The 15205-nt window shown below is 47.3% G+C and overlaps 1 protein-coding gene and 1 long non-coding RNA gene across 3 annotated transcripts in view; one reads left to right on the forward strand and one right to left on the reverse strand.

The window, feature by feature from the left end:
* ITPR2 (inositol 1,4,5-trisphosphate receptor type 2) overlaps positions 1–11293 on the forward strand; it is a 450075-nt gene extending 438782 nt beyond the window's left edge. For both annotated transcript variants that reach the window (XM_037514200.2, XM_054696343.1), the window contains exons 56-57: positions 6973–7134; positions 7763–11293. In XM_037514200.2, coding sequence (XP_037370097.1) covers positions 6973–7134; positions 7763–7849 — 249 coding nt within the window. In that variant the 3' untranslated portion in view covers positions 7850–11293. The remainder of the gene's footprint in view (positions 1–6972; positions 7135–7762) is intronic.
* Positions 1–15205, reverse strand: part of LOC119247622 (uncharacterized) — an 84058-nt gene that overhangs the window by 43757 nt on the left and 25096 nt on the right. The gene's annotated exons all lie outside the window — the stretch shown is intronic.

A 15205-nucleotide genomic window follows, 5' to 3' on the forward strand; every position in this document is an offset into this window, starting at 1 on the left:
CCACACCCCTGGCCAGGGTGGTCTCCTCCAACACAGGAAGGGCTTCAGCCAGAAGCTGGACTAATGTCCTCTTGAGTATTCAATACTCTTTAAAATCCTTTGCCTTGACCTTATCATGAAGAAACCTCCAGTTCTTTTCTATACTGGTGAAATTTGCTACTGTTCACACCTCAGATTATTTGCAGAGGAAAATATTTGTCTTTTTACAAAGAGGCCAAGAGAGTAACTGAACAGATTAAATCTGGAAATTGATCAATAATAAGATAAAGGAAGGGTTAGGGTCTGAGGGATAAGAATATCAACTCCGCAGCATTATGAATTTATGGGAAAGACAAACACAGCAGGAAGGGAACTAAGGTGTGAGCAGGTAGAACCTCCCGCTGTCGAGTCCCTGCCAGGTCCCTCCGATGCACAGGTGTTACTTATTTCTCTTACCTCTGTGGTTAGAATGCTCCCCACTTAAGACCTCTGTAGGAAGTCATCCACAGGAGCTAGAAAGCCCTGGCCCACCCTTGGCTTCCTCGGTCACTCACAGCCGGTGGGTAGTGAGCCCCCATCACTGCAGCACCTGAGTCTTGCATCTGGCGCAGCTGTGCCTCAGGAGCCAGCCCAGCGACCCTGCTAGCTGCTGACAGGAGGCCTGGAGACCCCTGCAGCCCTAAGCTTCCCTGAGCTATGTCCCTCTTAGACCTCCCCAGTGTGGACCACTCTCCTCACTGCTCTGTCCCTGGTTGGGAGAGAGCAGAACCCCACCATGTGCAGCTGGTGAGTGTCTAGGTACCACAGGCACCACAAGGTGCCGCATCAGGGGTGGGAAGTCTGGGACCAAAAGAAAATCCACAAGCAGTTTGGCATACGCGTGCAGCCACTGCCATCCAGTCATGGCAGGCAGGAAGGTCCAGAGAAGGAGCAGTGCTGGGAAGGATGAAAGAGCAAGGGAAGCGAGGTGGGCTTTCCAGGGTTGGGTCTCTGCTCGCCGCCACCCTCTGCCCAAGAGGAGTCTTCTGCTCACCACTGGGGTGCAAGACCAAGCTGCAGGGTCTTCTGTGTTTCAGCACCTGGTTTTCCAGGTCGCCATCAAGAAAACAGGTGCATTTTCAGGTTACCTGGGATTGGGAAGCCTCAAAGATCAAGGTTCTCTCAACCCCCAAATGGCCAAGGCCCACCCTGCAGCAGGCGGGACTGCCAAATGAACCTGCCAGCCCTGTGCCAAGGCATTTTTCTAGTGCAGCAAATCTACTCTCCCCCTTGTCCTATTTGGAGAAGTTGCCCAGGTTTTCATTTCTTGGTCAGCTCAGAGCTTACACGTCTGGCTGTGCAGGCAGGTGCTCTGCAGGAGGGAGGCTGAAAGCCCCTCACCAGTGCGGGTGCTCGTTACTTCTGATATAAGCCTGGGCTGCCAGCGTGCTGGTCCCCAAGCAAGAAGCCACCATGCCCCTGCTAGGCTCAGCAGAGGGCTGTGAAGAGTGTGAGCATGAGAGAGGGAGAGGGAGAGAGGCGGGGAGAGGGGGAGAGAGAGAGAGAGAGAGAGTTAACTGTCATCGCTTTTCTCTATGGCAAGTTCTAAAGCGAGGCACTGACATCTCTGTGACACATGGAGAAGGAACCCAGTGCAGATGAGGGACCTCATGGCCCTATCACCCAGGGTTAGGGTAACCCAGGGTTGGGCTGACCCAGGGTTGGGCTGACCCCAGACAGGTCACCTGTGTGACCCCGGGCAGTCACTGATCCTCCTCCTACCTCTGCTGCCATCTGCAGCAGGGATGGCTGAGTCCATGCCATACACTCTGACATGCCCAGGCTTGCTGTGCAGCCTGCAGGGCACCGGCGTTCTCTGTCCTTTACATACAGACAACTTTTAATGGATCCCTTCTCGAGCTCAAGAAACCAATGTGCGGCCCACTGAGACCAAACTCACTCCTTCCTCATCTCATTCTGGTGCAAGGAATTACTACCATCTGCACGTTTCCGTGGACTGGTCATCAATTAGGCAGCAACTGGGACAGATTATTTAAGAGTTAGTCCCTTGCGTAATAGGGAAGACCTTATCCAAACGGGAAAGGCAAGTGCAGGGACATCTGCCACGACCATGTTGTAAGACCTGAAGGAAATCTTAGCTTTCTAGGATTCGTGCGGGTGCTTGTCGCATGCTGCATGCGTGCGTGCGGGTTACGAGATTTCAAAGCTGCCTCCAGCTCAAATGCTGCGTTTCTGTTGGCTCACTTGGCGACTTGAGGCATCACCCTGCTGTGTGATTTGTTAAGCTTGCCCCGCACCCAGAGCTCACAGAATAACAAGCCAGGGGTGCCAGAGGGCCACCGAGCGTATGGCGTTCTGGGCTCACAGATGAGGAAATCAAGACTCAGAGTAAGCCCCTCTGCCATCCTTCCCGCCGTGTATCCACAGCTACTTTGGGGCTGAGCTACAACCTGAACTGAGGAGCCCAGTTCGTTCTGCTCTTTCTGGAACACCACGTACCCTCTTCCTCACACGTAAGAACAAGATGTGAAAACAACATCACTAGGTCTACCTAACACAGACAACCCGATCATTCTAGAGAACAGTAATGTAATTAAGTCAAATTAATGTATATGAAACTTCTATTTGAAAGGACTATTCCATACTTCTATCTTTTCATTCTCTAGAAAGAAACATTATGAGAACTTTGAGATAGCAAGAGGGTTACAGCAAGAGGGCCTGCTCCTTGTGGCCCTCTAAGACCTGCCTGGCTAGTTCACCTCTGAGATGTGCATTTTAGAAACCAGGAGAAGCTTTGAATTTCCATTCACATGTGACTAGGAGCCTCCCCTGCAACCCTAGAATCTAATCTTTCATCTGCTTCCTGGACTCCACATGACCCTGAGGTCAAGTATTCTTATTCCTGGTGAAATAAGGAAATGCTGTCATACTCACTAGGCCCAGGCAGCAGGGGGCCGCCAGCCACGTGCATCTCACAAGACACGTGACGTGGATGAGTAACCGAGAAATAACACTCCAGCAACCCAAGGCTGTGGTAGATGGTGGGCTCTGGCCAAGTCTCCAGTGCGAGGAAGCGCCCCTGTTCACCAGTCCTGGTCTGTATGTCTGTCCTGCCGTTCTGACTTGGGCCACCGCTGTGTCACCTTCCTCCTTCCCCTGTTTGGCTGAATCTTCCCAGCTGCTGCTCTTGGTGGCCTTAGAGGACCAGTGGCACGTTTGTTGCTTGCGATGAGAGTCATATGCAGCTTTTATAAGAACCCTGTTGTATTTGGTTCAACTGTACAAAAAAGAAAGTCCTTTCTGCACTCATTTTAAGAAAACGTCAGTTGTGGAACTGAAAAGCCTGGGTTTATTTGTAGAAAGAGCAGAGAAACAACCCATTTAGGTTGGGTGTGTTTTCCTGTTTTAGTCAACTCAGACCCCTTTAAAAATTAAGAAAAGGAACCTATTGAAATACATCGGGAGGGGAGAATGAAGTAAAAAGCAGCAAAGTAGGAGAAACAAATAAGAGCAGAGAAGATAGAGGAAGCAAAACGCAGATTAGAAATACCAAAAGCAGGTGGAAGAGATGGAATTTCAGGGAGTCAGTTCAGAGTCAGCGGTGCCCTTCCTCACTCAAGCAGAGTGGCGGTTCTGCCCTCTGCCTTTGACTGTCTCACTCTCCCGCTGGGCTCCAGGGCACAAGGAGGGTGTGGCTCGCTATTGTTTGCCCAGTGCCTAGCAGGACGCAGTAACCAGGGTCTGAATCAGTACAGGAACAGGAACAGAGAACGTGTTGGGAAGAGCCATCCAGCCCCTGGAGGCGCCCTGACAGCTAGAGCTTCCTCAGCAGCAGCTGCCGCCTGGCCTGCCCCAGACCTGGGCACTGCTCAGTGTCTCCTATGGGCCCTTTCTCAAAGTCTCACCCATGTTGCCTTTGCAGGTTCCCACAGAAGGAAGTATTAGAACTGCTAAGCACTAGGAGAATGTTGGCCTGTTTCCTGCAAACTTTGGGAAAGTTGGTGACTTTACCAGTCTCCCCTGGGGGGGCCCCCAAGTCCCTGAGACCTGCTCAGTGGGCCCTGCTGTGTGAGGCTCTCAGCACCTCCCCCAGCCCCTCTGATGCCCGTCCTGGTCACGCTGGTTCTCCTCTCCCTCAGCTGCCCTCTCGGCGGCCCCAGAGGAGCCCTTGCTTCCAGCCCACAGGTGGCAGCTCCCCTTCCCGACACCCATGGAAGGGCCCTCATGTCCAAGAAATCCTCCACCATCACCCTCACACGAGACACAGTATCAAGGTCCCGTGATCTCCATCCTCTCATCTGCTTTCTCCTCCATTTGTCAGGCCTGCGCCTGGGCTGCCCACAGCCTCCTCACCCGCTGGCCGCCAGCCTCCCCAGCAGGGTCACTTCAGGGGCTTTGGCAAGCATTCATGCAAACAATCAGATTTAGAAAATTTTCACCTTCCTCCACTAATACTTTCTACTCATTTAGCACGAGCTCCCCAAATTCACAGGTAAGGCACTCCCCACCTAGAATTTATTTCCCCAATCTGTTCTTCAATTTCATTTTTTCAAAGGCTTATTTATTTATACATACAAGAGCTGGGGTACAGTCCAGAGGTGTGGGGAGTGAAAGGATTCACCAGAGACAGAGTGGGGAAGAGAACAGGCAGATTGACCAAAGTACACTGCTGAGGGGAGCAGCGGGCAAGTCGGGAGAGGTCTGCTGAGCCATGTGCGTTGCTCCCTGGCCAGGGATTGAACTCGTGCTGCAGTGGCTGTGGACACCATCATAGGTTTTGTCTTAACCCCTTGAGACACCAGGGAGGCCCCTGTTCTTCAATTTTAAATTTCACTTCCTGTCCAGTGTCCTGTCTTGCCTCGAGACCTCTGGGCAGGTAAGCTGGAGATAGGTTAGGTCCCAGCTAGGCAAACCGCATGCCAGCCTCAGTTGCCTCCTTTGTAAAATTCAGCTAATAGTTAACATTGTAGGTAGTACCGAGCCGTTGGGTGTTAGAACTGAAATTCAGTGACTGTTGAAAAGACTGAGTCCTCACAGAGCATGTGACACACACATCTGCCTTCTCCATCCTCCTGCCGCTCCACACCTTGATGACCCACCCTCTACCTGACACTCTGCTGACACCCCACGCTTCCTACATACCCACCCCAGGGGACGCACCACCCTGGGTCCGCCCAGTGCCCTGCTGCGTCTGCTCTCCACCTGGCTGTGGGTGAGCAGGGATCTTTGCCAGGGTGGTGACGAGGCGTGGCCCCCCATTCTGTCTGGCCTGAGTCCGTCATCCTTGGCTTCCTCTTCCCAGTCCCCAGAGCAGCTACTTGAGATCTTTCCTCTGCACCCCCTCTCCCTCCCAGCAGTATATCTCTGTCTCCATGAGCCAGAGCCTTAAGCTTCAGTGCACTAAGGAGTCACACTGGTCCCAAAAGAGGTTTTTGACCTGGTAAGAGGTGGTGAAGTTGGAATCTGCAGTTTTAAACAAGCGTCCCCAGGGGATTCTGAGACGGGCAGTGCAGCGTGCAGGGAGCACCGTCCTAAGCCTGGAGCTCCCTGAGAACAGACGTCCTGTCTTTTCCGATTTTCACCTCGAACTACCTGGCGACAGATATTGGAGGACTGATTGAATGAATGAATCTGGCTGTCACTGTGCACTTCAGAATAAGTCACTATTCTTTGAAATGCTAATTAGGTACAGCTCTTTAGATGCGATCTAAAACTCTCTTACACATTGTATCCTTCATCAGCCCTTTTCACTGCCATTAGACCTAAAGAACTGTAAAAAACTTGTTATTCCACGACTGGCAACAACAAAAACCCATGCAAAAACCTGATGAGATCGGGACAGAGGTACAGAGATACAGAGCTTGGGCCTTTCCACCGTGCCTTAGGGAAGGAAAGCCCGCTGTGGACACTCCCTGCTAGAGACCCACCGGGCTTCGGTCTTTGTAGCCACCACCGTGCCCTTTTCTGGAGTGGAAGGGATCTTAAGCAGGAAGGTGGGTGCAAAGGATGTTGGGAGAAGGTGGCTTAGAGAACTAGGTAAATAAAGACACACCCACTGGGTGGTGCGGGGCTCACCTGGCTTCATATCCTACCTCTGGTCTTTACTGACTTGAGCCCTGCATGATTAAATGGTTGGGGCCTCTTGTTTCCTTATCTGTAGTAGGGACACTGTGATTTACCTTGCACGCTTTTTGGAGAATTGAAACATAGAAGTAATGCAGTGATTCTGGGATGTTAGTTTTCGAGAGTGCTGGGTATATGGCTAACCATCTGTCTGCATCACAGTGGAAGGGAAACACGCACGCACGCGCGCACACACACACACACACACACCCCACCCCCCCAATCCCCCCACCCCGATCCGCCTAGAAAAACAGAAGTGGTACCAGCTATTGCCCACTAGGGAAGTCTCAGTCTGAAACCTCACCCTGCCTGTCATAAAATGTTTCCAGAGGGAGCAGACAGTCACCTAGGGCCATGCCCTTCTGCTTCCCTCTCCCCGGAGCTTGTCCTGGGGAAGTGGGAGGTGAACAGTGTGGGTGGCTGGAACTGAAACACTTCTTGTACCAGCCGCTGATCCTGCCACCCCTTTCTCTTCTGTGCCAGGCGGGGAGGAAAAACAGCTCAGGCCTAGGCTGTACCCACACACACTTGGAGCAGCCTCCCCAGCCTCCAGGCCCTGCCTCATTGCTCATCAAGAGTCACTGAACCCCACGGGGTGAAGGGCACTGTTTTGAAGCTCTCTCAGGGCTTCCCTGTGAGTCCACAAAAGTCTGTCCCGGTTGTTTCAGATCTTCTTCCAGCTCATGAAGACTAATGTCTAACCCCAGCTCCACTCCAACCCTCAGTCCCTGGCCAGAAACCTTTTGCTTCAAGGGCTCAGAAACTGATTTCAATGTTCATGATGCTGCACACCCTTCAACAGTCTTTTCAGAGCTTCAGGCCCTCTTCCACGGGCCTTTGTTCCTGAACATCTGTGTGTTTGCTTTTTAGGAGAAGAATTTGGACTGGTTCCCTCGAATGAGAGCCATGTCCCTTGTCAGCAACGAAGGTGACAATGAGCAAAATGAGATTCGGAACCTGCAGGAGAAGCTGGAGTCAACCATGAGTCTGGTCAAACAGCTGTCAGGGCAGCTGGCAGAGCTGAAGGAGCAGGTCAGTGAGGCAGGGAGATGAGTTGGGAGGTGGAGCTCCTTCACCACCCGAGGGACGGGAGGCCAGGCTTTGGGAGCGAGACAGACACGAGAGCTATACGTTCCACCAAAGAGCACCACATCTCGGCATCTGCTCACCCACCTCCCCACCTCAGATGACATGCCTGTGGAAGGGGCCTGTGCCAAAAAGTGCCAAAATGCCATGAGGTTTTGATAGAAAAGCCCATTTTCTGCCATCGTAGCAGCAATGACACCCATTGGCAAGGCAGATCATCACGAGTATCTCTCATCTCAATCTAGAATCAGCCCCTTTGTCCAGTAAAGTTGTTGACATTGGTAAAAATAATAAAAGCAGTGGCCGTGGCAGCAGCGGCCTGGACCCTGCAGCAGCCGTGCCTATGTGACCAGCAAGCGCAGCTCTAAAAGAACCGTGGTTCCTGTTTCTTAACCACAGAGAGGGGTTTGCTCCTTTTCTCCATTTATGGAAATTCATTTAAGAAGCATTTTCCCTTTTCTGACAAATACATTCTATATGATGCCAGACAGTCTCGGGCCGGGGAACGACTCTGTGCTCCCCAGGACGGTCAGAGGGAGGAAATCAGCTCACCACACTCTCTCTTTCTCCCCAGATGACAGAACAAAGGAAGAATAAGCAGAGACTGGGCTTTCTGGGGTCAAACACACCCCATGTGAATCATCACATGCCACCACACTGAGACCCTGGGGGGGAAGCCGTGACGAGCCTCTCAGCAGTGTCCTGCCCGCTCGCTGAATAAAGAGCTGAGATGGAGGGAGTGAACAGCGCCTATTGTTGGAAAGCTAAAAACAACCCAGCACCAAGATGTCAAGTGGTTTCGCTCTGAGAACAATCTATAACTGTGCTTTCATGCCTGAGAAGTCCACGCTCAGAATGCAGCCTCTAGGAAGCACACCCGCGCTGCCGACCAAGGCCAGCCACCCTAGAACGCACTCAGGTGGAGCACAGGCCACGCAGGCAACTCCCCACCTTCTGTTAAATGCATGAGTCAGTTTTGTCTCCCAGGCTGACGGCAACCTTTGTCATGGCTGGGGTAGAATTTCTTTTAATTATGGCATATGGGTTAGTGACCCAGGCACTCCTACTTGGGTGACTGTTTCAGAAAATAACTGAAAATGAGAGTTGCAATGAAAACTCTTAATGCTTCCAAACTAGCTGTGGCCGGCAGCATCCTCCTTGGTCACTTGCATTGCCAGGGAGTCGCAGTTCTGGGAACTAGTGCCTGGAGCCTCAGCCCCTCCCACTAACAAGATGACTGGAATGTGATTGCTGTCCCCCGATTCAGAAGGATGTGTCCATGTACTTTGGTCAAAACAGGTTCTAGTAATGTCTAGGCTAAGATTTCAAAAGCTTCAGGGCAGAAAAAGTTGGCAGTAGGCCTTAAGGAAGAATTTTTAAGAACGTATGTATGCTATTAAAATATTTGGAGATTAATAAAAGAAAACTCTTAAAGGTGACAGAAATATTGAGAAGCTGGTGATGATAGCATTGCCTTTTATCAGTATGGAGTTTTATCAATATCAATATTTGATAAATGGATATATTAATCAACATCAATGCAGGTTTGCTGTGCTTAAGAAACAGAATGGTTTTATTTATCTAACTCTTCCTGCAGTCAGGAAATGAAAATCCAGGAAATTTATTGAATACCCAATAAAATGCCATACATTGCAAACTGTGTAAGAACTTTTAGGAATGTAAAAAAAATAATTATCTCCTCCCCAAATTGTTAAGTTATTCCACCAGAATCTGTGGAGGGGGAAATGACCTGCCATGCTCCTATTGTCCTTAGAGACAGAACTCGGGGCAGGACTGTGGGCCTCTGCATCGAGAGGAGCAGACACAATACCTGCCTCCTGGAAGTCACTTTGGAAAAGTGACCGTCTGTTATGTGCCCCCACCAGCACAGAAAGATGCCTCCAGAGACTGAAACTCTCCAATTATTGCTACCATGGTTTAAGGTTCCCTTTTAAAATGTTTGGGTTGCTTTCATGTAGTTTAGGCTTTTGGCTCCTAAAATTCTCACATCGTGGTCCAGGTAGAATATAGAAGGATCTGTTCAAGCATCCTTCTTCACACATCCATAAAATGCAGGCTCAGAGCCAAGTAGTGAAAGTGTGATGGATTTTGTAAATGAATCTGGTGGTACCCCTTCCCCCACCTCGCATCCCCCCCAACCTAAAAATTCCTCACTCTGACTTCATAGCACCGAAGAACTGTGCTCCAGATTGAAGTAGACCAAAGCCACCATTCTTTAAATGCAAGACCATCACTGTCGTGAACAGTACTAGATGAAAAGTCCACTTCCAGATGATTTCACAGGGCAGAGAGTTTTGGCAGGTAGGGAAGAGAAGAGAAAGGGGAGAAATGCACCATACTCGAGTATAGGAAACTATCTTGGATTCAGCACAAATACAATCTTTCTGACATCTGAACATTGAGAATACGCTGATGTGTACAAATGTGAGCGACCTGTTTTTTCAGATAATGAACTCTTGTCCTTCAGACGTTCCTCATCCTGTTGTGCAGGGAATATGCCATTGAGGAGCTAGGACTCTATCAATGCCTGGCCTGACCCCTCCACCGGGCCGTGGCAGCTGGCCATTGCACAGAATGTTTTCTTCTCTCCAAAAGAAAGAGCAACTAACAAAACTCTTATTTGATCAGAATTGAAATATTTCTCCTGTGTTTTTCTTTCCTGCCTAAATACTTCACAGATGATCAAGCAAAATAAAAAACAGGCAAATAAAAAAAAAGGCACTTTCCAGACTACTATATTCATGACAGAGAAGATAATAATGGGGCAAGTTGATGTTTGGTATAAATTTGTGTTTGCTGTGTATATGTTTGTTAATGCAACTGGAATATGTGACCTAGGTATTAATTAGCATTCTTATATTTATATAGTGATATTAAAATAAGTACAATCATCTTTGATTTTGATGCTAAGGGAAATGTTTTCCTACTTTGTTATTAAAATCCATATTGGTTTAAAAGTATCAGTTTCTGCTGAATATAGTTTTTAGTTTTTATTCCTCTCCAAGGCCCATTCTGAAGCCCAAAAGCATAATGCAAGTTATTTTTCCTAAATTAAAAGATCATTTTTAGATGAGCAAACATTTGTATCATAAAAGATTAACATGAATAAACTGCTTATATGTAAAACTTACCATATTTTCCACCTTTAAAAAGTTAGTTTAGAAAAGGGCTTATTTTCTTGCATATTGAAACTTTTGGTGACAGGAATGCAGCAGCTAGTAATTTCTGCAGTAAGATCAGGAAGGTATTCAAGTGAGAACTGATTTCATGCTTATGTCCATATTCTCAGCTCACAGCTCATTGGCCATTGCACAGAATGTTTGCAGAATATCAGCTACTCTTCATTCTACAGCTGTTTTATTACAAATAGTAATGAGTGAGTCACATCCCCGGGATGAGAATAAGCAGAGAGCCTGGGACCTGGGGTCTTGGTGAGGGAAAGGAAGATTGGAATACACTACATTTAGAGGAAGCAGGTGTGAAGAATAAGAAAAAGTGGGGCTCACCCTCCAGGGGCGCAGCACACTGGTACCTAAGTAAGCAAACACTGTACTGCATACTTATGGTACCACTCACAGGCTCAAAAGATAGCCCTGTGAGAGACCTGTGCTTGGTGGAGGAGCAGCTATGCAGGTGTTCAATCTACACAGAAGAAAGAGGCTTGCCTGTGCTGGTAGGTTGTGACACATGACACAATGCAAACCACAGAAGTGCAAGCATCTTCAACACACACAAGTGTCATGCACTGAAATGCATGAAATTGAGAGTTGTGCCCTATGTAAAGAGTGGCGAGGAGAGAATGATCTTTCTATTTATGAAATTGGACAACTCCTGGGCCTCCCTGGTGGCGCAGGTGGTTGAGTGCAGTGCTGTGAAGCTGTCCGCAGCCTCTGCAGTGCTGGTTCCCTCCCCACCGGCCTCGGAGCAACCCACATGGTGAGCAGACCTTTCCTGTCTCGCCCGCTGCTCCCCTCACCAGTGTATTTCATCAGTCTGCCTGTTCTGTTCCCCGCTCTGTCTCTGGTGAATCCTCTCATGCTCCAGTGCATCTGGTCTGTACCCCGACTCTTGTATAAATAAAATAAATTTCTAAAAATAAAATAAAATAAAATACTACCCTGCTGTATAATTGAAAAGAAAAGAAAAGAAATTGGACAATTCCAGATGTTAGAAAATGCTGAGGGCAACTGTGGCCCTCATACCACTCAGTTACTACTTCTGAAGTCATTGGTAAAGCTGTCCCATGTAAAAGAAAATACATAATTCTAAAATTAAGCACGTGCACTAAAGTGCACATGAAGTTTGAGAAATTGGTAAACAAATATGAACCAGAGTGTTCAAACTTGAATCATATATAAAATCATCCTACCAGTACTTCTCATATCACCAGGCAACATTCACCCCACCTCTGCATTTGAGGATTACTATATTTGCTTCAAAAAATGGGCTTCTAATATAATATGCCGTAACTGGATAAGTATAATTTATAACACTTTAAATAAAATTGGATTTGCGTAACTTTTTTACATGTGATACTTTAAGTGCTTTACTCACTTCTTAACATGTCTCTAAATAACATACTGTTTGGCATGAAAGGCAATATTACTGGAATTTTATAGAGCAAGACATGGAGGACATAAAAGCTGGTGACAAACCACACTGATGAGCTAGACCATGTGGAGACCAAGGTGCCGCATTTGTTGGGGGTTGAACACATCCCCAGGGCACAAACACCTGGCGGTATGTCTGCACTGCCTCTGACCCAGGACAACTGTGTGAGCACAGGTCATTGGGTCTTCCAGGATTTCCTGCTTGTCAACAACACCCTGGGCTTCAAATGCTAGTTCACTCAGAAGACAAGAACAGCCACCAGCCACATGGCAGGGGAAATCAAAAGGAGTTGCGTGAATCACATGCAAACCACGGTGAGGAGTCACCCCTCAGGGGTCATCTCCCAGTGCCCCAGTTCCCTGAAGAGTGTGGCAAGAAGTTGTTATGTTTGGAATTGGAGGAAAGGTTGGGGAAGAAATTGGACAATGAGTTCCTCTTTCACGAGGATAAGTGGCACAAAGGACAGGAGTGTGCATGTGGATGGGTGAGGATGGGTGTCCGCAAGTCACCTCGCCTTTCGCTGGTCAGCTGGGGTGTTTGTGGGAAGTCTTGGGAAAGCCTGGCCTTGAGCACCACTACAGGCCAGGAATCTGTGTCCCTTAGCATTCCCTATGTTCCCCCCACGGCAGACACGCCAGCACAAAGCACATAGTCAGCGACATGTGAACACAGAGACCAGACTTCATGCAAGTAGAAAATGTACAGGAACAGAGATTAGTTGTTTAGCTCACTTTGGCACAATTTAACAGAAAACTCTGGTTTTCACAAGTTCAATGTGGATTTTCCCCTAGATTAGTCCATTCCCTTTTAACTCTGTCTCTGGGGGTAAACTCAGCTCAGAGCAGAGCTGGGAACGCAGGTGCAGGTGTGGGGTTTCTCTGCCATTGAAGACAAGGTTCCCTTCCCCCACATCTGTGTGTAAAGGAAAGTTTTTGAGGCTGCTGCCTGTCTAATAACTGTGCTTTTCACTTTATTTTTATAATTGTCTTCACTCAGATAAGTGTATCCAACTTTCTATAGCTGCAATCATCTGTTCCTTCTCTTTCCACATGGATCAAATGTTTCTTTGTGCTCCTGGTCTCCTCAACTCTCCAGTTAAATAAATTCTGTGAACATAATACCTTAAAATCTGACCTGGCCCTGTAAAAAAACATTAATGTATGATTCTGAGGGTTTCCATAAGGGAACTAAGTGAGGGTGGGTGACATGGACCGTGAGACTGTTTCAGGGAGCTCACTGGGTGCAGTGGTGGCAAAGAGGAGGTGACTGAGGAGGTGGCTCTGAATTCACTGCCTGTCAGTGGGGTTGGAGGTCACAAGAACAACTGAGCAAGAAGGAAGGAGCAGGTATCTTGAGTCAGACAAAATCTAATGTGCATCTGCCTCACTGCCTCCAAACTCCAGAACTCATGAGACTTAAAAAAGCAGCTGGTGCCCCTCTCTGTGGAATTGCATGTGTGTCTGACCCAGGACTCAGAGGTGCTGAAGGAGATCTGATGGGAGCCATAGGCTGCTGGGTCCCTGCACCCCCACACCGGCGAGGTGAACTCCACAGGCTGGAAGCCTCAGACACACCAGTCACCTACTTTCAAACTCGACAGCTGTTGCTTCACTTCCACCTTCCAAATCTCATAAAATATCCCCTGTGGTCAAAGTGAACTGGTTACCCTGAGAAGAAGGGGATTCTGGGAAATGTAGTTCCAGCCAAGCTACATTGATGAAGCTGCCACCGGAGACCTTCATGCCACCTCTGTGAGGCTCCTTTTCATCCTGGACAGAAGACACACTTCCCAGCACTCACTGTAGCCAGGTGAAAACATGTGTCTGTATCCTTGTGTGCAATCAACAAGCCAACATGTGTGCAATCAACAAGCCAAGGCACTAAAGTCATGTACAAACTAGAATTTTCTCCAGCCACATCAGTCATGGAGGCCAAGCTGGATATAGCCTGAATGCCTAAGTCACTTCTTTGAAGGACACTAGCCTGGAGAGCCTTAAGTCCCACAGCAGACTTGGCACAGTAAGAAATAAACTATCCTGTGTTAAGTTGCTGAAGTCTAAAAAATTTTTTTCTTTTGGGATATTGTAAAATAACTTATATTAGAGGTGAGTGGGAATGAGAATTCATTACTACAGTGTGGTGCAGCCATTAGACATCAGAAAATTAACCCAAACTTACAACTCCAAGAAAAACCAAATATAAAGAAAGATCTACATATGCAAAATAGTCATTTTTATTCAAATACTGAACTGACTTCAAAGTCCAGTAATTTAGGTATGTTTAAAAACTTGACTCAGTTATAAGATGAAATGATACCTAAGTAGACAGGATAAATCTTTAAAATAGATACAAAATTATATATACTCTATTGTCTGAAAGCCTGCTTCTCAGAAATACCTCAACAGAATGCTATCCATTGTAAAGTGATTAAAGGATCACGTTTTCCTTTTACAAAAAAACTTTGTAGTGTTTAACATTACTTTTGTAGTTTAATAACTTTTTAAAGATTTATTTATCTGTGCACACAAGAGCTGGGGCACAGGCCAGACATGGGAGGGTAGGAGTGAGAAGAGCCACTAGACACAGAGCAGGGAACAGACACAGGCAGACTGACTGAAATACACTGCTGAGGGGAGCAGCAGGCAAGATAGGAGAGGTCTGTTTTGCCATGTGGTTTGCCCCCTGGCCGGCCGGGGATCGAACTTGTGCTGCAGAGGCTGCAGACTGCCACCACAGTGCGACACCCAACCCCTTGCACCACCAGGGAGTCCCCAACAACATTTTTAAAAGGAAAGTTATATTAAATCCAGTCAGTGTTTCTTAAGAACAAGTTTTTCCAAAATCATTTACATTTATTTATAGGAACCCTGGAATTGTAGATTAAGTGAACGCAATACTCATAGTTTATGTTTATTTCAACAAGATATTTAAGAAAAGTTGCTTTTATTATTCTGGACAAGACAGAAAAATCTATCCTCAATGAAAGTAGAGTCCCTTAAGTATGTAAGTGAGTGAACAATTTTACTTAATGTGAAATTAAAATAAAATATCCTTGGCCTGAGCTAGACCTTTGTCCTTGGCCTTTTCCCAACCAACATAGATTTGAATGGCTAGAATAAAGAAATAGATGGCAAAATTATAAAATGTCAAAATGACATAAAGCTAGGAAGTAGAGTGAACATGATGGATGACAGAGCAACAATCATGTCAGAAAACTGGAACAATGAACATAGTTATTCTGATGAACTTTAACTGGGAGAAACATATAGTTTCGCTCCAGCTGCAGAAGTGTAGCATAGGACAGACAGCCCTTCATGCAAAAATGAAACAAAACTTGAGATTTTAAATGATCCCTAACTATATTTATATTTTCATATATTTTAAC

This window comes from Talpa occidentalis, unplaced genomic scaffold, assembly GCF_014898055.3.
Source record: "Talpa occidentalis isolate TD23 unplaced genomic scaffold, MPIMG_talOcc4v2.1 talOcc4.16, whole genome shotgun sequence".
Classification (NCBI taxonomy): Eukaryota; Metazoa; Chordata; class Mammalia; order Eulipotyphla; family Talpidae; genus Talpa; species Talpa occidentalis.